Here is a 23,736-nt window from a genome sequence, read left to right as displayed (position 1 = left end):
GTAAACCAGCCATTAATATTGATGCAGATTATCCCAAGCAAGCAGAATTTATTTATTCAGCTTGTAATAAATACATTCAATTTGAAGTCAGAACTTGCTGTTATTATTTTGGTGGATGGGAACTATTTACATAATTCATTCAAGCTGTATCTACCATAGGATAAGTAATTGATATGCTGTGAGTGCTTGATTTTTAAAATTTTGATAGATATGGAGAGGGAATAAAAATAAGAATGCACTTGTTCTGGTATGATGTACCTGCGGTAGCATTTCCACATGTGTATCCAGAAAAAGAAATTGAATGAGAAGTTATTGACCTTGAATAACACAAAACTGCAGGATGACGATTGAGCAGATAATTTATAACAGTTTCAAGTTAAGGTTGAAAGAAAAACTAGAAACATGCCATCATTGCAAAAAAAAAAAGCTGGAATGTCAACAAGTAATCAGGACGATTTCTTTTAAAGTAGATGAAGAAAATCTTATGAGCTTACTGTGTGACAGTTGAATACTATAAGGCCGTTTCCTTCAGTTCCTTGTTTGGAGAATTGAGTTTGTGACCTACATTCTCTCAATATCATGATCTTCATGTTCCACCATTAAGCAGCCACTTGAGTAAATATGAAAAAAAATCTTTATTTATTTATGGGGACAGCATTTGGACCTTTGCAGTGAATATTTCTATTTTGTTCTTTTTATACATCTATCTTTTGTCCTCATTGGAAGTGTATTTAAGATGCATTTGACGAGTCAAATGGAAACATCATTCTTGATATTTTGCCCAGAATTCAACTGGCACTTTCCCTGTTTTTTTAAACATTGTATTTTGACATTATATTCAAAGTTAATTATCCATAATTACTTCTGAAATGCATACATAACGTTTTTTTTTAAACTAGGTCAGCTCTAAGTTTTAATCTTCTAAAGTCCACATTAGTGTTTCTTTTTGTTTGGTGTTAGTTGTGATTGTATGTGTTATTGCATTTTTATTGATTAATCTTATTGGTCTTATTGTTCAACTGCGGGTAATGTTTCATTTTACTACACATTTATGTGTATGTAACAAATAAACGACTATTGACTATTGACTAGTTCATTTTAGTTACTTTGTGATGAAGCATTTATAAGCCTAAATTTAGTGGTTCCTTTTTATTTAAAGGTCTCCAGCCAAAAATCAAAGTCTTCGGGATCATCCCGTACAAGAAGGTGAGTATTTTAAAAGTTAAGTGAGTATAGGTCACATTACTGACAAACGGTGAAAAAAGTTTTTGTGTTATCCAGTCAAATCATAACATACATCTGCATAATCAACCATACACAAGTGCAACAAGTGATGCAAAGAAAAAGAATGAGTGCAGTACATACTGCTATAACATTATATAGTTAGAGCTGCAGAGAGACTGAAGATTAAAGAAAAATGCAATGGCAGTAATGAGGTAGGCTGAGAGATCGGCGACTATACCCGTAGCTTATAAGAGGTCCATTCAGCATCTTGATAACACAAGAGAAGAAGCTGCTTCTGAATCTGGTGGCTTATGCTGCCAAGCTTTTGTCTTCTAGCTGATGGGAGAGCACAAAAGAGGGAATAACTGGGGTTTAAGTGGTCCTTGACCTGAAGCCTGAGCTTCAAATGCTGCGGCACAACAGGGGCAGGAAGAAATACTTGGACCCTTTGTTTCTGGAAGCAGTCACACCTGTTACTTCCAATTTGATCTGTGGTCATGAGAAGGGTGTGGCTGCAAGTGAGGGAATAGAGATAGTGTTAGAGGAGCCTCAGCCCATGAGTTTGTAAAGTAGGTCTGTGATTCATGTTCCCTGTGCAGGTGAGTGGGGGCTGTAGGAAGGATGACCTAACCATGACACCGAGAGAGGGAAACGATACACAGTTATCATTGGGGATACTATAGATAGGGGAATAGACACTTCTCTGTCTTGAGGATTAAGAATGCCAATTCACGAGAATGCCTGCCTGGAGCCTGGGTTCGGGACATCTCGTCTGACCTGCAGAGGTATTTTGAGTGGGAGGGGTAGATCCAGTCATCGTAGTCCATTTGAGTACAAATGACTTCGGTAGAACTTAAAAAAGTTCTGCTAATGAAATTCGAGCAGCTAGGGATTAAATTGAAAAGTAACGAAAATGGTAGTAATTCCAGGATTGCTACCTGAGCCAGGAGCAAATTGTCATAGGGCTGAGAAGATTTAAAATTTGAACGTTTGGCTCAAAGATTGGTGTGGGAGAAGTCGGTATGAATTTGTAGGACATTGGCATCAGTACTGGGAAGGAGGGAGCTGTTCCGATGGGATTGACTCCACTTGAGCCCTGCTGCAACCAGTGTAGTGGCTAACCGCATAACTAGGGCTGTAGATAGGGCTTCAAACTCTATGGGGGGGGGTGATCAAGAAATTAGAAATGTATGTATGAAGTTGAAGGGAAGGAGAGTGTACATCCTATCGGAATACAAGGTTACACATCCTATCGGAACGACAGGCAGGTAGGCAGAGGAGGCGGGGTAGCTCTGCTGGTAAGGAGTGAAGTGCAGTCCTTAGCAAGGGAAGACATAGGATCAGATGCTGAATCCTTGATATAGAGCTCTAAAACTGCAAAGGTAAAAAGACTATTGAGTTACATACAGGCCTCTGAACAGTAGCCAGGATGTAGGGTACAAATTACACCAGAAGATACAATAGCATGTAAGAAAGGCAATGTCACAGTGGTCATGGGGGTTTTCAAAATGGAGGTGGACTGGGAAATCAGGTTGGTACTGGATCCCAAGAGAAGGAAGTTGTGGAGTGCTTATGAGGTAGCTTAATAGAGCAGCTTGTAGTCAAGCCTACTAGGGAAAAGGCAATTCTGGATTTGGTGTTGTGTAATGAACTGGGTTTGATTAGGGGACTTAAGGTAAAGGAGCCCCTAAGAGGTAGTGACCATAATATGATAAAATCCAATCTGCAGTGAGAGGAAGAAGATGAAATATGATGTGTTGGTATTTCTGTTCAGTAAAGGTGACTACAGAGGCATGAGGGAGGAGCTGGCTAAAATTGATTGGAAAGGGACTCCCGCAGTGTAGCAGTAATGGCAGGAATTTCTGGGAGTAATTCAGAAGACGCAGGATCTTTTCATCCCAAAGAGGATGAAGAGTTGTAAGGGAAGAATGAAGCTACCGCAGCTGACAAGAGAAGTCAAGAACAGCATAAAGGTAAAAGAGAAGGAATATAATATTGCAACGATTAGAGGATTGGGAACCTTTGAACACCAACAGAAGGTAACTAAAAAGCCAATAAGGAGAGAAACGATGAAATGTGAAGGTAAGCTTGCCAATAATATAAAAGAGGATAGCAAAAGTTCCTTCAGATATTTAAATAGCAACAGGGAGGTAAGAGTGGACATTGGACCACTGGAAAATTATGCTGGAGAAGTGATAATGGGGACTAAAGAAATGGCAGATGAATTGAATACGTTTTTGCATCACAGAGAATGAGGCAGTTGTTAGTGGAGTAGATATTACTGACGAGTAGGTGCTTGTTATGCTGAAAGATCTGAAGGTGGATAAGTCGCTTGGATCAGGTGGACTACACTCAAGGGTCTGAGGTGACTAGAGATTGTGGAGGCATTAGTGGTGATCTTTCACCAGAGTCGGGAGTGGTCCCAAAGGACTGGAAAAGTGTATATGTTACTCTGCTGTTTAAGAAGAAAGCTAAGCAAAAGAAGGGAAACTGGGGGCCAGTTAGCCTGACTTCAGTGGTTGGTAAGATTTTAGAATCCATTATTAGGATGAGTTTTCCGAATACTTGGAAGCACATGAAGTCTGAAGTCAGCATGGTTTTGTGAAGGGGAAATCTTGCCTGATGAACCTGTTGGAATTTTTTGAAGTAAATAGCAAGATGGACAACGGAGAGTCAGTGGATGTTTACCTGGATTTTCAGAAGACCTTTGATGAAGTTCTGCACGCGTGACTGCTAAACAAGATAAGAGCCCAAAGTATTAGAGGGAAGATACCAGCATGTATAGAAGGTTTGCTGAATGGCAGAAGGCAAAGAGTGGGAATAAAGGGGGTATTTTCTGGTTGGCTGCCAGTGACTAATGGTGTTCTGCAGGATCAGTGTTGGGGCTGCTAGTCTTCAAATTGTATATCAATTATTTGGATGAGTGAATTGATGGCTATGTGGTCAAGTTTGCGGATGATAGGAAGATAAGTGGAGGGGCACTTAGTGTAGAGGAATCAGCGATTCTGGAGAAGGACTTGGACAGTTTGGGAGAGTAGGCAAAGATGTGGCAGATGGAAGACTGAGTAGCAAATCGGAGGTGCAAAGGGATTTGGGAGAGCTGGTGTAAGATTCTTAAAAGGTTAATTTGCAGGTTGATTTGGTAGCAAGGACAGCAAATGCAATGTTAACATTTATTTTGAGAGCACTAGAATATAAAAACAGGGATGTAAAGCTGAGGCTTTATAAGGCACTGGTCAGACCGCAATTGGAGTACCGTGGCAGCATAATGGCGTTCTCTCTCTTCAGTTTTTGCAGTAGAAACATTATGGCTATATGACCCCAATAACTCTTGGTACTGTTTCAACTGGTGGCCTAGCATTACTTGTTCAACAAAGAGTGTAGAAGAGCATGCCAGGACATATTTTAAAAATTGAGGAAGTGTCAGCGTGATGCAGATGCAGTACAAGAGTATAGCTTTGCTAACGGCAAAGATAGCATGCGGTAGATTTTACAACCTACAGATTAGATTGAAGCTGGGCAATCCTACCGCATTGTAAACCTGTGCAAATCAGCTGGGTAAGGACAGGTTGATGGAGACTTGTTCAATAAGCAATGTCTACTTTTTTTAAGAACCGTTGCTTATACGAGTCTGCCCAACAAAAGTGAGTATCTTGGTAGATGTTAGAAAGAGGGTTAATAATGGCATGCTCAGTGAACCATTTGTGGTTTCTGGTGTGTTTACATTATATGAAAATACTGGAACTGGCATCTCGTATGCTAACCAAAGTGGCAGTGCTGAAATGTCGTAATTTACATTCCAGTGATCCATGGCACCATTATGCTTCTGATGGTGAATGATTTTACAAACCTTGAACATCGTGTTTAATTTTCTTTTGATTGCAGGAAACCCTCATTTGTGACAAAGCACATTGTGTCAGATGATGAAACATCAAATGAGAATGCTTCTGGCTGCGAGAAACTGACTTCAAATATTGAGGACACGGATGTTTTAGATGTGAATTGTCTGCCTAAAGGTACACATTTCTCTTAAATATTTAGGAAACATTATCGAAATACAAATGTGCACTTTTGTAACTCAATACAAGTGAGAAAGATCATATAATCATTTGATTACTATTAAATGTTAGCTATTCCATAAATCAGTTTTGAACCATTAACATTTGACTTCTACCTTGTTAAGACTAGGAGACAGCTTTCAAACACCTCATACCTATTCCTTGACCATGACCCCACCACCTAATACCAGATTCCTGTCTCCCACACCACCAGAAGTTCCAAACACTTCAGAAGATCTCCGCACTACAACTTCTTATAGACTGCCAACCCATGTACTGATCATTTCAATCTCCCACCCAAGATTTACAAACAGGACTGGCAGGCCCATTGTTTTAGACTGTTCTTACATCACTGAATTCATCTCCTCGTATCTTGACACTCTCTTGCCTTCCATTCCCTCAACACTTCCTTCGCCCAATCTCTTCCCACGTACATCCAGGGCACCTCACATGCTCTCCGTCAATTCAACAACTTTCAATTCCCTAGCGCCCACCACCTCAATTTCACCATGAATGTCCAATCCTCGTACACTTCTGTGCCCCATCAAGAAGGCCTCAGCTCCCTGTTTCTTTCTGAAACATAGCTCCAAAGGAAATTCATATTAGGCAGGAAATGCAGTTGGGTAGGCTGATGGGATTGAAGGCTGATAAATCCCCAGGGCCTGATAGTCTGCATCCCAGGGTACTTAAGTAAGTGGCTCTAGAAATCGTGGACGCATTGGTGATCATTTTCCAATGTTCTATAGATTCAGGATCAGTTCCCATGGATTGGAGGGTAGCTAATGTTAGCAGATGACACAAAGCTGGGTGTCAGTGTGAACTGTGAGGAGGATGCTATGAGGATGCAGGGTGACTTGGACAGGTTGTGTGAGTGGGCAGATGCAGTTTAATGCAGATAAATGTGAGGTTATCCACTTTGGTGGTAAAAACAGGAAAGCAGATTATTATCTGAATGGTGTCATGTTAGGCAAAGAGATTTAGATTTTTTAGATTTAAATTTAGAGATACAGCGCGGAAACAGGCCCTTTGGCCCACTGGGCCCGCGCCGCCCAGCGATCCCCGCACATTAACACTATCCGACACCCTAGGGACAATTTTTACATTTGCCCAGCCAATTAACCTACATACCTGTACGTCTTTGGAGTGTGGGAGGAAACCGAAGATCTCGGACAAGATCGCCACGCAGGTCACGGGGAGAATGTACAAACTCCGTACAGACGGCACCCGTGGTCAGGATCAAACCTGAGTCTCCGGCGCTGCATTCGCTGTAAGGCAGCAACTCTACCGCTGTGCCGCCCAGGGTGTCCTTGTTCATCAGTCACTGAAAGTAAGCATGCAGGTACAGCTGGCAGTGAAGAAAGCTAATGGCATGTTGGCCTTCATGACAAGAGGAGTTGAGTATAGAAGCAAAGAGGTCCTGCAGTTGTGCAGGGCCCTAGTGAGACCACACAGGAGTACTGTGTGCAGTTTTGGTCTCCAAATTTGAGGAAGGACATTCTTGCCATTAAGGGAGTGCAGCATAGGTTCACTAGGTTAATTCCCAGAATGGCAGGACTGTCGTATGTTGAAAGACTGGAGCGACTGGGCTTGAATACACTGGAATTTAGACGGATGAGAGGGGATCTTATTGAAACATAAGATTATTAAGGGATTGGACACGCTATAGGAGTCCAGAACCAGGGGCCACAGTTTAAGAATAAGGGGTAGGCCATTTAGAACAGAGATGAGGAAAAACGTTTTCACTCAGAGAATTGTAAATCTGTGGAATTCTCTGCCTCAGAAGGCAGTGGAGGCCAATTCTCTGGATGCTCTCAAGGGAGAGTTAGATAGAGCTCTTAGTGATAGCGGAGTCAGGGGGTATGGGGAGAAGGCAGGAATGGGGTACTGATTGTGGATGATCAGCCATGATCACATTGAATGGTGGTGCTGGCTCGAAGGGCCGAATGGCCTACTCCTACACCTATTGTCTATTGTCAAAGGGTTCCCCTTCTGTAACACTTTCCTTTGCTGAGCTGAACTTGTGCTTACCCTGAAAACTTATTTTGACTGCTTCCATTTTCTACAAAATAGTGTAGACATGGATATTTGCATGGTTTCCAGCTTCCCTGGCATCTTTGGGTACATGAATACCCTCACCCACATCTCCCATTTTCCACATATCTGCTCACATCCTGCTTCCATCCCAAGGGTCACAGTTTAAGGATAAGGGGGAAGTCTTTTAGGACCGAGATGAGAAAGTTTTTTTTCACACAGAGTGGTAAATCTGTGGAATTCTCTGCCACAGAAGGTAGTTGAGGCCAGTTCATTGGCTATATTTAAGAGGGAGTTAGATGTGGCCCTTGTGGCTAAAGGGATCAGGGGGTATGGAGAGAAGGCAGGTACGGGATACTGAGTTGGATGATCAGCCATGATCATATTGAATGGCGGTGCAGGCTCGAAGGGCTGAATGGCCTACTGCACCTATTTTCTATGTTTCTAATAGGGATAGAATCCTGTATGTCCTTGCTTTCACCCCACCAGCCTTTGCATCCTTCACACATTTCTGCCAGCTGCAGTGTATTCCCACCACTTTTGCATCTTCCTCTCCCCAACCCTTTCTTCTTTCTGCAGGGACCACTCTCAGTGACTCTCATTTGTTCATTCCTCTCACAAGGTGCAACGCTTCTCCCTATACTTCCACCCTCAGCACATCTGGGGATCCAAACATCCTTTCCAGGTGAGCCAGAGATTCACCTGCACCTCCTTTAACCTCGTTTATTGCATTAGGTGCTCTTGACATGGCCACCTCTACATCTGTGAGACAAATTGCAGACTAGGTGATTGCTTTGCCGTGCACTTGCGCTCTCTGTCATGGTCATCTGGAGCTTCTGGTTGCTTGCTATTTCAATTCCCCACCCATTCTCACCCTGACTAACTGCCAGGGTGAGACTCAATTTTGCCTCGGTAATCTGCAACCCGACTACATGAACATTGAATTCTCCATTCTCAGATAATTTAACCCCTTCTGTCTCTCTATCCAACCAATTTTTATTCCCCACAAACACCAGTTCTTGTCCCACATCCCCTTATCCCTTTATACTGGCTATCGCCCCTCCACTCTCAATCCAGAGGGAAGGGTCTCGATCTGAAATGTTCAATGTGAATTTCCCTCCACTGATGCCGCCTGACCCACTTTTTGTGCCTCTTATCTAATTTGAATATCTGGCACTGAAAATTGTAGAACATTGCAAGGGTCTCTTTTAAAACTGAGCACTGAGTAAAACTGAGTAATATAATATTAATTATATAATATTTTTTTCAGAATAGAAAACAAAATAGTTAAATTATTTTCCAAATAGCCATTAGAAGTATGGCTTTTATTTAAGGCTTGTAGAACCAGAAGCATGAATCTGTAGTGGAGATTTTGATTTTAATGGTGCCTCAAGGGAGACCTTGGCCAGACTATTCTCCACAGGATGTGGGGAACATCAAAAGGATAGTCCAATGTGGGTTCCTCTTGGCCTACTGTGTGTAGCCAACACTGACATCTGGCTTGGAGAAACTCATCAGCTGTTCCAATCTTCTGTTAATTTACAGCTTTTTTTCTAAAGAAAAGTAAGTGGTATTAGAGATTGTGCATTTTTAGAAATGTTTAATAATTTAAATTCTATCTGTAAAATATCATTCTTTCAGGCACGGTAGTTGTGCAGCCTGAACCTGTATGGAATGAAGATAAAGATAACTTTCGAGGACCTGAATTTAGAACCAGAAATCCTAAGAACAAAATGGAAACAACAAAGAAACGTGGAGGTAGACCAAATATTACCTTTATCTGATAAACTTCCAATGACTTGCAATTTTCTCTGAACATTTGAGTTGCATATTGAAATTGTTTTGAGTCTGGCTAGGGGAATGGTTTTGATTTTAAATAGTAGACAATAGACAATAGGTGCAGGAGTAGGCCATTCGGCCCTTCGAGCCAGCACCGCCATTCAATGTGATCATGGCTGATCATTCTCAATCAGTACCCCGTTCCTGCCTTCTCCCCATACCCCCTGACTCCGCTATCCTTAAGAGCTCTATCTAGCTCTCTTGGATGCATTCAGAGAATTGGCCTCCACTTCCTTCTGAGGCAGAGAATTCCACAGATTCACAACTCTCTGACTGAAAAGGTTTTTCCTCATCTCCATTCTAAATGGCCTACCCCTTATTCTTAAACTGTGTCGCCTTGTTCTGGACTCCCCCAACATTGGGAACATGTATCCTGCCTCTAACGTGTCCAACCCCTTAATAATCTTATATGTTTCGATAAGATCCCCTCTCATCCTTCTAAATTCCAGTGTATACAAGCCTAGTTGCTCCAGTCTTTCAACATATGACAGTCCCGCCATTCCGGGAATTAACCTAGTAAACCTATGCTGCACGCCCTCAATAGCAAGAATATCCTTCCTCAAATTTGGAGACCAAAACAGTACAACAAGATTTAAAAATGTAAAGAATAATATTAGAACCTGAGATTGTGGTGCTGGGCAAGAATGGAAGAACAAGATTTGGCTATCCAATCACACAACTCATTTAATTGAGATCATGACTGGTTAGGAATGAGTCTTCAGATAGGACTGTGAAGGAGTAGGTTCTGACTCTGTCTGCCTTGGTTCTATGTCCTTTTAAAACGTTATCTAACAATAATGAACTTTGATTTTAAGATGTTCAATGAGACTTGACTAGAAAAGTGTGGCTCTATCAATCCTATCAATTCATTTTTGGCACAATCCACCTTTTGAACCTGCATTCCAACAAATGCAAATCTTGTACTCTTTCCTCGTAACCAAAACCGTGGCACGATAGCAACACAACGGTGGTTCTGTGATCCTGAAATGTCCTGTTTAATTTGTAGTATCCAGAATTGTGTACACTACCTCATGTAATCAGACTCTCAGCTAGTAGAGCCACTTTAAAACTTTACCACTAATGCACTGAAGCCTTCTGTTTGTAAGGGCACGCAAGCTATCATTTTTAATCTGATTAGAAGTCTGTATACCCGGACAGCTGCTGTTTGGTGTTTTATGCCTTTAAATTTTATTTTTTTTCAGAATGACCGATCTCAAACCTGTCTGTGCTTACAAAGATCTAAAATTAATTGCTGTGCACTGTTTAGCTCTTGGTCCAGTAGCTTACGTGTGATCCTAATAGAATGAAATTTGACTTAGTGTTTGTTTTTTAATAACAGGGATGATTTTACTAGCCACACTCTACTGGAGAATCTTTCTGTGACAGCATGCATTGTCACCTCGGCAGAAGGAATTTCCAAAAATAATAAATATAAATTATATTGAATTGAAAACCAATGGTGGGGAATCTGAAATAAAATCAATGCTGAAGATGCTCAGAAATAATTACCATTTCAAGCTGATAACACCAGTTTGCTCTTTTTTCACAAATATTGAGTACTTCTAGCACTTTTATTACTAAAATTAAACATTTATCAAAATTATTGTTCTGAAGGATCTTTTAGGATGAAGGCTTCTGCTTTTGAGCTTTATCTGGATTTATCTTTATCCTAATTTTTCTGACTTGGGTTAGCAGGTGAATTTCTTCACAGAATTCTTCTAAGCCCAATATGTACATTCTGCAATCAGATTGCCTGAGGAATACAATAATGTAGTTTAAATTTTTTTTGGCAGCCAATGAGCAAACATGGTTTTACACCTAAGACTTTTCATTTCCAGATGAGAATCTGCATGGAATAGTGAGCTGCACTGCTTGTGGGCAGCAGGTAAACCATTTTCACAAGGATTCAGTCCAGCGGCATCCTACATTGAAAGTTCTCATATGTAAGGTAGGTGTTCTTGCAATTTTATTGTGAATTTTATCCTGTTCCAACAAAATATTAGCAACTATTTGTGATGTAATGGTCAGGTATTTAAAACAGTTAGGTTAGTCGCAAATCTAAATGTGATCAAGAATGATCAGCAAGTCTCCAGGTTTCAAAAACAGATGGAATTAACAATTAACAATGAACCCAGAAAGCTGTAAATAGTCGCATGATTCTGGTATGTGCAACTGCTGGGATGGATGGGTGATGAAGAGGGAGAGTTAATCAGAGGGCCAAGGGGTGTTAAATATTTTTTTAAACATCCAATCTATACTGACTATTAAATTATGTTATGTGATGTGATTATTCAGTAACAGGATGTGTGGAGGTCTTGGGATAATTTGGCTGAAATGGAAGGCTTAACTTAGTATAGCGAATATGAAATGTTGAAACCTAGAGATTTGGATCAGTTTTTAATTGCAAGGTGTTATGGTGGGAATATTGGCACCATCTTGGGGCTAAGCAGATTCTAATACGGCATAATATTGAAGGTGCCGTAGATTTTGATGGTCCGTGATTTTCCTGTATTTGGAGGTATTTGTTGCCAAAACCTGGAATGAGACCATTGGTTGCTACTCACTTTAACAGAGTGGACACCCAGAAGCTTGATGGGAATTCATAACCAAATGCTGAAGATGTAACTTCAAACTCAATGGAAGGATATTTATCTCTAAATATGGAACATGTACATGGAATAAATTCTATAATTATACTTTTTTTGGCGAATTTCCCAAGGCTTTTGTCACTGAAATGTGTCTCTTTGGAGTTAATAAAGCCAATGGCTTCTTTGACTGGGTACATTGGTAGCGTCATTATATTTGGTAATGTAATGACATAGTAGATTTAAGGATTTTAAGAATGAATCTGTTTAAACTTTTTCACTATGTATGTAACCATGTTAAACTCTAACGCATATTTTTTAGAACTGCCATAAGTACTACATGAGTGATGACATTAGCAGAGATGCTGATGATATGGATGAACAGTGCAGGTGTGTAATGTTTTATCTCTCCTCGTTCATTACACTGGTATGCCTAAAGTTTCTGCCTAAAATTTAAGTTTGGTTGGGTTGATTGGATACTTTAGTGCAAATCAACTAGTTGCACTATTTTGCACTAGTTTAAGAAATGGAAATTAAAACCAGCACCATGTCCTTTTTTTGTACCTGTTGGCTTTAGTCATCTGCTGAAGAAAACCATTTCAAGAATCACGATTATTATTTATCTGATGGAGTCTTGTTTTTATTATACTCACACTTGTTCTTCTGTACTGCAGATGGTGTGCTGAAGGTGGAAATCTGATTTGTTGTGATTTTTGTCACAATGCATTTTGCAAAAGCTGCATATTGCGCAACCTGGGTAGAAAGGAACTATCCAATATTATGGATGAAAACAAAAAGTGGTATTGCTATACGTGTAATCCAGAGCCTTTACTGGATTTGGTCACAGCTTGTGACAGTGTATTTGAGTGCCTTGATCAGCTATGGCAACAAAACAAAAAGAAGAAAGACTTTGAAAAGTTTAAATTTGACACGGAAAAATGCAAGTCTCCAGACCCCCATGACAGTGATAGATCTGTAGATTATGAAAGCACTCAAAGAATGTCCAGTAAAGATTGTAATGGCCAGGAGAAGGATACAAGTTCATTGAAGACTCTTTCTTCCGGATCTGGAAGTATTACATATTCTTATAAGGCATTGAAAGTGCCAAAAGACATTCTGAAGAAGGCTCGCAAACTAATTGATACGACAGCTAACTTGAATAATAGCTTTGTTCATTTTTTAAAACAAAAAGACTTGGGTGATTCTGAATCTAGTGTAAACATGAGACAGTTGAAAGCATTTAAGTCTGTGCTTGGTGATCTAAAGAAAGTGCATCTTGCATTGGAAGAAGTTATAGATAAAGAGATTCAAGACTTAGAAATGGAACAAAAAAAATCTGAATCCTTACAAGAGTCTGTTAGCATAGTTGATGCACAAAAGTCTACTAAAAGTGAGAATTATTTATTACCAAATAAGACAATTGCAGAAAATTCGGTTTTAGCGGGAGACACATCTGATCAAATGGAAGTGTCTTTGGTTTCAAGTGAACATGACAAGACTACTGAAGATAAAAATATTATACGTGTAGGAAAAACTGATAAGTTAATGCTCAATCCAGCAATAGACAGTGTTGAAAATGACTGTTCATTAAGTGAGCCATTGGTCAAAAATGAAGCTGATACTGCAGATGAAAGTACAAGCCTGGGCCTAGAATCAGAAATGGTAGATGAAACTTTGTTTAACAGTTTAGATGAAGCCTTGCATATGGGATGTGTTTCTTCCCTAACTGGAGATTTGTCTGAGGTTTCTGACTCATTGTTACCAGATTTGGAAACTGTGAATAATTCTGCAAGTCACAGCGGAATGCTTGATACCGTGTTACCTAAGGCAACCATTGAAAGTGACAATAACTTGCAAAAATCTTCAGAGTTTGTCTCTGGTTCTAGTCTAGTGAAGCATGAACTTTCAACAAATTTGACCCCAGTTTCATTGAAGAGGAGTAAGAAAACAACACTGGGTGCACGTAAGAAAAGGTTGCCAAAGAGAAGTAGAAAAAATGTGTCCGAATCGGTGGCTGAGGCTGCAGGGGTCAATAATGACGAAGCTGAGGCTGCGGGGGACAGTGATGATGCAGCTGGGTCTGCTGGCGGTGGGGATAGTGCAGCTGGGTCTGCTGGAGATGAGGATCGCGCAGCCGAGTCTGCTGGAGATGAGGATCATGCAGCCGAGTCTGCTGGAGATGATGGAGCTGATTCTGCTGGGGTTGAGGATTGCGCAGCCGAGTCTGCTGGAGATGAGGATTCTGCAGCCGAGTCTGCTGGAGATGAGGATTCTGCAGCCGAGTCTGCTGGAGATGATGGAGATGATTCTGCTGGGGATGAGGATCGTGTAGCCGAGTCTGCTGGGGATGAGGATAGAGCAGCCGAGTCTGCTGGAGATGATGGAGATGATTCTGTTGGGGATGGAGATGGCGGAGCCGAGTCTGCTGGGGATGGAGATGGTGAAGCTGGGGCTGCAGGAGATGGGGATGGTATCGTTGAGTCTATACGGGATGTAGATGGCACAGCTGAGACTGTACGGGATGTGGATGGTACAGCTAAGGCTGCAGGAGATGGGGATGGTATAGCTGACACTGTACGAGATGCCAATGGTACAGCTAAGACTGTACGGGATGTAGATGGTCCAGCTAAGGCTGCAGGAGATGGGGATGGTATAGCTGAGATTGTACAAGATGTAGACGGTACCGCTGAGGCAGTACCGGATGTAGATGGTGCAGCTGAGACTGCAGGAGACGGAGATGGTATAGCTGAGACTCTATGGAATGTGGACAGTGCAGTTGAGGCTGTAGGGGATGATGGGAGTGATGCTGAAGCAATGAGGGATCGCAGTGATGCTGGCGTTCTAGATAATAAGAGTGGTGAGGATGTTGCACCAGAGTCAATGGATGATGAAAACCATGATGCTGGGGAAGACAGCAATGGTGATATTGTGGGTAATGTCAGTGGTGCAGGTGATTTGGTTAAAAACAAAAAGATTGTCACTAGATCTCAAAAGGGCAGTGCAAATGTTTCCAAAAAAAGAAAGAAAAAATCTAAGGATGAAAGTGTTGAAAATGATACTGCAAATGATGCTACAATTGATGCATTGATTCTATCAGAGGACACTGATACAAAGCGGTCACCTCGCATAAAGACTACCCCCTTGAGACGCCCTGCAGGGGCAGGGATTGTCAACTCCAGATCTGAGGAAGACACTGATAGTGGTGGTGGCAAAAAAAGAAGGAAATCAAAAAGTAAAACCAAGGACAATGAAAAAGTAAATTCTTCAGCAAAGGTTAAGGCTGTCCGATCAAAAACATCTAATAAAAATGTCAAGTCTGAGATGGAAGAGTCTGATCCTGATAAATCAGATACATCTCATAAAGCTGGTGTGCAAATTACCTCTGACTCTGATGAAATACCAGAAGTACTGAGAAAGGCAGCAGTGAAACGTGATAGTTCATCTGATGCGGATAACAAAAACAGTGATTCATCGCAGAAAATTATTAAAAAGGCTAGTTTGTTTGGTTTGAGAAAGCGAATGCCACGAGCTAATAACACAGATAGTGTTAAACGGAAGAGAAAGTGTTCATCCTCCAGCTCAGATTTCAGTGGAAAGGCAAGAAAAAGAACTAGTAAAATAATTAATGTTGCTAATAAAAAAAGACGACATAACTCTGACTCCTCCAACTATGATTCTGACCTAGAAAAAGAAATAAAAAACTTGAGTAAAATCAGTGCAGCAAAAAAATCATCTTCAAAGAAAGCAAAAAAGCAGGCAACAAAGGAAGATGGGGATGATTCATCCAAAGATGATGAGAAAGTTGCTGCAAAGTCTGTTCAAGAAAAGACAAAATTAAAACGCAAGAAAAAAACGAAGGAAAGAAAGCAAACCTCTTCATCCTCGTCAGATGACGATGAAGCTGCTGAGCAAGTAGACAATCATGATCTTCCTGGAGAAGGAAGCATTGACGAACAAAAGATACAACCTATCATTGAAAACATTGTGCTTGCTACTGGATCTGGATTTTGCCAGTCATCAGGTAGGTGATTTTTTGTATTTATGTTCTCAATGTGTGGTATATTCAGCTGTTTAGACTCACAAAATATTTGGTAAGCAAGAATAGTCAGCATTGGACTAAATGTTTTTTTAAATGTTTTTGCTATCTGAGCAACCCTGGCAGCATATGATGTCTGTGTCTAATTGTCTTTGAGGTAATGGTGAGCTGTCACCTTGACATGCTACAGTCCTTATGCTGAAGGTCTTCCCATTGTGTTGTTTGGTAGTGCAACTTGAAGAAGGCCTTCGACCTTTCTAGTAATTGAGGTTGTAGGTTTCTGAGGTGCTGGAGCAGTGGTGTCCAAACTTTTTTCAAAGAGGGCCAGATTTGATAATGTGAAAATACTCACGGGCCAATGCCCCCCCCCCCCCGAACCGTTAACTAATGCGCTCCCCCCCGGACCTTTAACTAATGCGCCCCCCCCCACGGACCTCGCGTCTGTCAATCCGCAGATCGGGCAGCGCTGACTGCCGGGAGATGTAGTCGGTGTAGTCGCCGTCGCCTCTCCCGCTGGGGGGGGGAGGATGCGGCACCCGCCCGACTGACGGGAGCGCCTGCCAATGAGCGTGCGGGGTGAGGAGAGCTCAGCTGCTGCTCTCCCCCCGCACGCCCTCAACCCCGCCGCCAGGAAGTGTAGTCGCCTCTCCCGCTTGGATTGGGGGGGGGGGGGGGGGAGAGAGGTCGGACAGCGCTGACCGCCGGGAGGTGTAGTCGCCCTCTCCTCTCCCCCTCCCCCCACTTTCATTCTGTTAAACAGTGCTGGCAGGCCATAAATAATACATTTTAAGACGGAAGCTGCGGGCCGTATAAAATCTGAGCTCGGGCCGCGATTGGCCCCCGGGCCGGACTTTGGACATGTCTGTGCTAGAGGAATAGCCTGAGAGAACTGTAATGTATTTTGCGGACAATGCACATCATGGCCACTGTGTTCCACTGATGGAGGAAATGAATGTTCAGGGTTCCAGTCAAGTGCTGTCAGCTCTTTGCTTAACAACTTGACTTTGCATTTTGAAGTTTCACCATTGTTTTGTTGTTGATAATGTTGTAGTCTTCAACGTTCAGTCACTTATCCTGTAATTGCTAACTCCAGGTATCACTTCATGGCATTGCTCATGAACCTTTGGTGATCATGGTGCTAATTAGACCTGCTTATTTTTCCTCCACTTGCTTTAATGTTTTCTTTAAAGCTATATGTAGATTCCGTGTCCACTAAGTTTGCATTCTATTATTTTTAGAAATTAAACGTCCTCTGCCTTAAATATCCGTTAAAATTTAATGCACTCATTGCTATTGGGTTTATCTGTAAATTTTCAGAAGGGATTTCTACTGGCCATTGCTCATCTACGATCTTGGTGATTACTTTCAAAGGAAACCGTACCGAAACTCATGAAGAACATAGACAATACAGTGCAAAAACAGAGCTTTATTTCCACAATATCATACATTCATAAGATAGAGGAGCAGAATGTGAACCAGAAGGGGAGGGGGCACAAGAATTTGAGCCAGATGTGATTATCAAGGAGCTTAAGGTAAAGGAATGCTTAGGAGAGAGTTTATAGGTTATAGGAGCAGAATTAGGCCATTCGATCCATCAAGTCTACTCCGCCATTAAATCATGGCTGTTCTATCTTTTCCTCTCAACCCTATTCTGCCTTCTGCCCATACCCCCTGACCCTTATACTCGAGAATCTGTCAATTTCCAGCTGAAAAATATCCATTGACTTGGCCTCCGCAGCCTTATGTGGCAATGAATATCACAGATTCACCACCCTCTGACGAAAATAAATTCCTCCTCATCTCCTTTCTTAGGGTACGTCCTTTTATTCTGAGGCCATGGCCTCTGATCCTAGACTCTCCCATTAGTGGAAACTCCACATCCACTCTATCCAAGCCTTTGACTATTGAGTAAGTTTGAATGGCTTCCCATCGGGCCACGCGGCAGAAGACTTCCCGCACCTGTACCAGCACTCCCAAGTCCCTTTGCACCTCTGATTTCTGAATTCTCTCCCCTTTAGAAAATAGCCTACACCTTTATTCCTACAACCCAAATGCATGACTCCACACTTTGTTACGCTGTAATCCATCACCCACTTCTTTGCCTACTCTCCCAACCTGTCCAGGTCTTTCTGTAGAGTCCCTACTGTATCTACACTACCTACCCCTCCACCTATCTTCATATCATCTGCATACATGTGCTGAACACGATGTCAAATTAAGGTACTTCCTTCTGCCTGCACATACTCCTTATCCCTCATTTTTTAGCAGATTCATGTGCCTATCTGAAGCTTCTTAAAGGCTGCTATTGTACCTGGTTTACCACCTCCCGTAATAGTGCAGTCCAGACATCTACCCGTCTCTGTGTAAAAGAACCCTGTGCTGTACATCTCCATAAAGCATTCCCCTTCTGACTTTAACACTGGCCTCTAGTATTTCTATATGGGTTCTGACTGTGTGTACTATAATTTTATAAACATATCTTTGAAAAACTTATGATCTTTACTTGAAATAGTGCTGAATTTCCATGTCTCTATGTAAATAATAATATATAATAATTGATGCCCTCAAGCGTCCTGTTGACAGTGTCAAATCAATTAAGGGGTAATCCTGATATTTTGGTGTATCCCTTGTTTTCTTCAGAATTGTTGAATGCCAATCTTCAGATCTGGTTGATCTTAATTCTATTTTTAATGTTTATTTGGAATTCTGTCCAATCTATTTTAATATTATAAATATTTATAATATAAGTTGTATGATTAACATTAAACACGAGCAGTCAAGCATAGCTTTATAGTTTAGAGGGCTGCAAAGTATTAATTTAATATTTCCACCATACTTGATGATTCCATTCTAATGTACTCAGTTGCTCCATATAAGCTTTGACTATCCTTTCAACTAAATTAATTAAACTATTGTGCAACTATTCTCATAACTAAAACCTTACTATTCATTCAATGTTACAGGAGATCAATTGATATAAGCACTGTTTTGTTAAGTATCCCCTCCACCTGCTCTTTCCCCCTCCCCCTTCTTTCCCCCTCCCCCTTCTTTCCCCCTCCCCCTTCTTTCCCCCTCCCCCTTCTTTCCCCCTCCAGTGAACAGAGAAAAAGCCCTCTTGCCAGTCAGCCAATGAAGGGGTGGGGAGGTGGAGGGAGCACACAACATGTGGCAGTTAATCCTCATGAAGCTTTGGGATCAGTTGCAAAGTGCAGCAGTGAAGAATCCTCTGGCACTTCAGCTCACTAATTTGCCCCCTAGATTTAATACCTCTTCGACAGTGTTTGGGTATGCTTGTTTGACTTCCATATTGCCATGTACAATTGCATAAACTGAGAACAATTTGCCCTGGATTCTCCAGCACACTGGCATTTTTCTACAGAGCTGCTGGACAATGAGCAGAATATTCTGGTGTAATGAAAGCACTAATTTTGTAATAACTAATAATTTAATTTTATATCTTTGTAGGTGATGAAGCAGAAGGCAATTCAAAAAATGTCACCCGGTGTGCCAGTGATGACTATGATGATGATCCTGAGAATAGGTAATGATTTGTAATTTGTAGTTTGGTTTGGTTGGATCAAGTTTGAAAAAATGTTTCCCATTTGGCAGGGTTAAGTCTGTTTTTTTCCCTTCAAATTTTGTAAGATCATAAGTGATAGGAGCAGAATTAGGCCATTTGGCCCATCAAGTCTACTCCGTCATTCATGGCTGATCTATCGCTCCTTCCTACCCGCCTTCTCCCCATAACTTCTGACACCCATACTAATCCAGAATCGATCTATCTCTGCCTTAAATATATTCACTGACTTGGCCTTGACAGCCTTCTGCAGCAAATAATTCCACAGATTCACCACCCTCTGACTAAAGAAATTCCTCTTCATCTCCTTCCTAAAAGAGTCCTTTAATTCTGAGGCTATGAACTCTAGTCCTAGACTCTTCCACTAGTGGAAACATCCTTTCCACATCCACTATATCCAAGCTTTTCGCTATTCTGTATGTTTCAATGAGGTCCCCCCTCATGTTCTGTTCATGCAGAATTAATGTTTCTAATGTGAAACATTAGAAATGTTAATCCGGTTTATCCAGTCACTAATTTAAATTTGTGAACAAAAGTGGACTTTAAATTCTTTAAATGTGTGATAGCTTTTGATGCAGCTGTTTGCAGTAAAATAGTTTTTATGAATAATTATGGTGTCCCCCTGGTGGGAAATGAGACTTGACTTTGAATGCATCATGATCCCAAATATGATTTTTTGACAGCCATGACTTGGTGTTCTATTCTTACATTCGATGGTTTGGAATATATTGGATATAATTGTCTAAAATATAACTTTGCAATCTTTAAAACGTAATTTTGAAATCCTTATACAGGTTTAAATCTAGTCATCAGTGTTTTATGGTTTGCTGCCATGTACTTTGTAATGCATTAAACATTTTGTGTTACAAATCCAAGTAATAAATATTCTGTATTGCAAGTCAAAGTGGGGGGCACTCAATTAAAATTGGTCTTACGGTGAATATGTGCAAACTCGGACTATTTTCAGGGAGAGGGACGAGATTGGCCAGATTTGAAGCACCCAGAAGGCATTCATGGAAACATTTTGTAGAGCTGTGAGATAACCACATGAAGAGTGGTATACCAATGGGACAGACCAACTTCCATAAACTAAAACAAAAACTAACTGAAAACTGTTAATTACTAAGCCATAATAGTTGTGCCAAATAGTAAACTTGACAGAATAGATCAGTTTTTAAGGTTTTGTGACTTTACCACAGCCGGTTGATTTTTTTTTCTTCACTTGGAGCTACTTCATTAGATGCTAACATTTGCTACATCAATGTAAGATGTTTGTAAAATGTTATTTTGTTATATTAGCTATGTATTTCTGGACATTTTGGTGTCTTGAATTTTTCAAAATTGTGCACAAAACATTTCCATTGGAAAATGTAGAAATGGCTGTTATTAAAACGGCAGCTTTGTTTTATTGCCCGGACTGCAGATCCTAGGATGGCGATTATTTATGTTTCATTTAGGGTGCAAAATTGCTGCTGTGAGTTTTGTTTCCTTGTTTATAGAAGGAAATATTCGAGACTTAACCACTGCTATCAGTTACATTAGCTGCTGCATTAGTGAAATCAGTTTACATTTAAGATTTTTAAGCAGAGATTTTGTAGTATCTAGCTGTATCTTGCATGTAAACATAAGTATTACATTTTAAATTAATTCATCATTCTACTGCACATCTAATGGACAAAGATCTAACACAGCATAAACAGTATTAATGTCGTATTGTATACATTGTTTCGACATAAAGTAAGAAATTTAGATTTAAATAATTTCTTTGCAGTAATTCCTTTATTTTCCTTACGATATTGTCAAGATCAAAAGTGACATGTGTTCCATATTTTGTGTTGACGTAAAAGTATGTTTTTAAACAAGAGATTCATTGAACTTTTGAAGCAACTTTCAAAACATTGCCGCAGTGCAAAATTTGGAAATTTAACAAGCTCGTACTATTTTTTTCTCTGATAAACTAGAGTTTAAAGTTTCTCTTAATCGCAGTGTTACAGTACCCTACATTTTCAGATTTCTGGAACGGCACAAATATGAGAGAATTACTTTATTGTAGCTTGTAATAAAGCAAGCAACCTTTTTGCTTTTAATAGTGTGTAATTAATGAGTTAATTCATGAGTGTGGGATACAGGTTCAAGTTTGTTATTCAGAAATTGGTAAATACTTGTTTTACTGCATAGGCTGTGAATGTTTCCAAATTATATATAAAACTTCCATGAGTGCTGAGTTAGAATTGGGCCAAAGTGGCTGTCTCCATTTGTTGCTGCCTTTAGACTAGCAAAGAAAATGCAACAGTGCATTCAGATATAGCCTTAATAGAGATTTTTGTTGCCCTTTCTATTAAATGTTTTTTGGGCTCCTAGAGTTAAATCTTTTCTACAACGCTGTAAGGCTTTTGGCATTTCTGATGGTTTAAAACCATACTTTGACAAAAATGTCGGCTTACTGTAGGAGAATGTTATTTCCCTTTAGGATTGGAAACATATACATGAACCTGAAATTTAAGCAAGCTAGAATAACAAATTGCGCCATTGAATTTAACCTGATCGAGCTCAAAACAAGCTATGACCACCTCCTTTTTCTTGTATTCCTTTGCTTCTGTTTGTTATGTTCTTGTCAGAAGATGTGAATATTGGGACGCAAGCGGAATTGAAATAGGATCATCAGTGATCTTATTGAATAGTGGAGCAAGCTAAAGGGTCAAGCGGCCCACTCTTTTGTACTTGCGCTGCTGATGTCCAACGGCATGATATTTGGTATAAGAAGATAACTGCAGATGCTGGTACAAATCGAAGGTATTTATTCACAAAATGCTGGAGTAACTCAGCAGGTCAGGCAGCAGGAGAAGGAATGGGTGACGTTTCGGGTTGAGACCCTTCAGTTTGCTATCGCAGCTGGGAGGGCACCTTTCTTGTATTTTGTCATGAGAATGGCTAGTGGCAAAGGCAAAATATTACAATCTTAAAACTGACCCCAATGAACAGTGGAAGTAATGCATTCGCAATGTCCTTCCACATGAATTTATGCAGATGTTTACAATTGACCATTGAAATCACTAAACAGGACCTTAAATGACGTTCCCATTTTCATCAGTTTTATTCGGAGTCATGGATTACAACACAGAACAGGTCCTTCGACTCGGCTTCTTCATGCCGACCAAGATGTCCAGCTAAGCTAGTCCCATTTTTCTACACGTGGCCCATATCCCTCTAAATCTTTCCTTTCTATGCATCTATCCAATGTTTTTTAAAAATGTTGTTAATGTACCTTCCTCAATTACTTTCCCTGGCTGCTCGTTCCATATACCCATCATGCTCTCTCTGAAAAAGTTGCTCCTCAGGTTCCAACCTGAAACGCTGTCTATACATTCCCACCACAGATGCTGCCTGACCTGCTATGTTACTCCAGCACTTTGTGTTTAGCTTAAGATTCCAGTATCTTCAGTTCCTTGTGTCTCTTATTAAATCTTTCCCCTCTCACTGTAAACATTTATTTTCTCATTCTTGAATTAATATTAATCTCAAATATCCCTTAGCCTGGAAAGATTATTATTATACACATCTATAAGATCATCCCTCAGCCTCCTGTGTTGCAAGAAATAGTCTTAGGCTTCGCAGTCTCCCAGTTCATGCCCTCAAGTGCTGGCAACATCCACAAATTTTCTCCGCCATTCCAGTTTAATGGCATTTTCCTCTAGTAGGGTGACCAAAATTGAACAAGATACTCCCAAGTGCAGCCGACAAATGTCTTGCATAACTGTTGACATATTGTCTCAACATCTATACTCCATTCCCTGACTGATGAAGATCAGCTTGCCACAAATACCTTCTATACAGCCCCATTTACCCGAAACACCACTTTCAGGTAACTATGTATCATATCATATATATACAGCCGGAAACAGGCCTTTTTTTCGGCCCTCCAAGTCCGTGCCGCCCAGTGATCCCCGTACATTAACACTATCCTACACCCACTAGGGACAATTTTTTACATCTACCCAGCCAATTAACCTACATACCTGTACGTCTTTGGAGTGTGGGAGGAAACCGAAGATCTCGGAGAAAACCCACGCAGGTCACGGGGAGAACGTACAAACTCCTTACAGTGCAGCACCCGTAGTCAGGATCGAACCTGAGTCTCCGGCGCTGCATTCGCTTTAAAGCAGCAACTCTACCGCTGCGCTACCGTACCGTACTTGCACTCCAAGATCCCTCTGCTTCTCAACATGCCTCTGGGCCCTTTAGTTTATCGTGAGGGTCCTGCCCTGGTTTGACTTCCCAATATACAATATCTCACACTTATCTGAATTAAACTCCATTTGCCATTCCTCGGCCGACTTGCCCTGTTGGTAACGATTCCACCGTGATTCTTGATAATCATCTTTACTG

The 23,736-nt window shown here is 40.8% G+C and overlaps 1 protein-coding gene across 6 annotated transcripts in view; it reads left to right on the top strand.

The window, feature by feature from the left end:
• Nucleotides 1-23,736, top strand: part of LOC144600488 (transcriptional regulator ATRX-like) — a 180,897-nt gene that overhangs the window by 37,890 nt on the left and 119,271 nt on the right. For all 6 annotated transcript variants that reach the window (XM_078412131.1, XM_078412132.1, XM_078412129.1 and 3 more), the window contains 7 exons: nucleotides 1,160-1,206; nucleotides 5,110-5,240; nucleotides 8,955-9,071; nucleotides 10,991-11,100; nucleotides 12,060-12,127; nucleotides 12,412-15,758; nucleotides 19,239-19,314. In XM_078412131.1, the coding sequence (XP_078268257.1) occupies nucleotides 1,160-1,206; nucleotides 5,110-5,240; nucleotides 8,955-9,071; nucleotides 10,991-11,100; nucleotides 12,060-12,127; nucleotides 12,412-15,758; nucleotides 19,239-19,314 (3,896 nt within the window). The remainder of the gene's footprint in view (nucleotides 1-1,159; nucleotides 1,207-5,109; nucleotides 5,241-8,954; nucleotides 9,072-10,990; nucleotides 11,101-12,059; nucleotides 12,128-12,411; nucleotides 15,759-19,238; nucleotides 19,315-23,736) is intronic.

Source organism: Rhinoraja longicauda, chromosome 15, assembly GCF_053455715.1.
Source record: "Rhinoraja longicauda isolate Sanriku21f chromosome 15, sRhiLon1.1, whole genome shotgun sequence".
NCBI lineage: Eukaryota > Metazoa > Chordata > Chondrichthyes > Rajiformes > Arhynchobatidae > Rhinoraja > Rhinoraja longicauda.
This window is presented reverse-complemented; position numbering and strand designations above follow the sequence as displayed.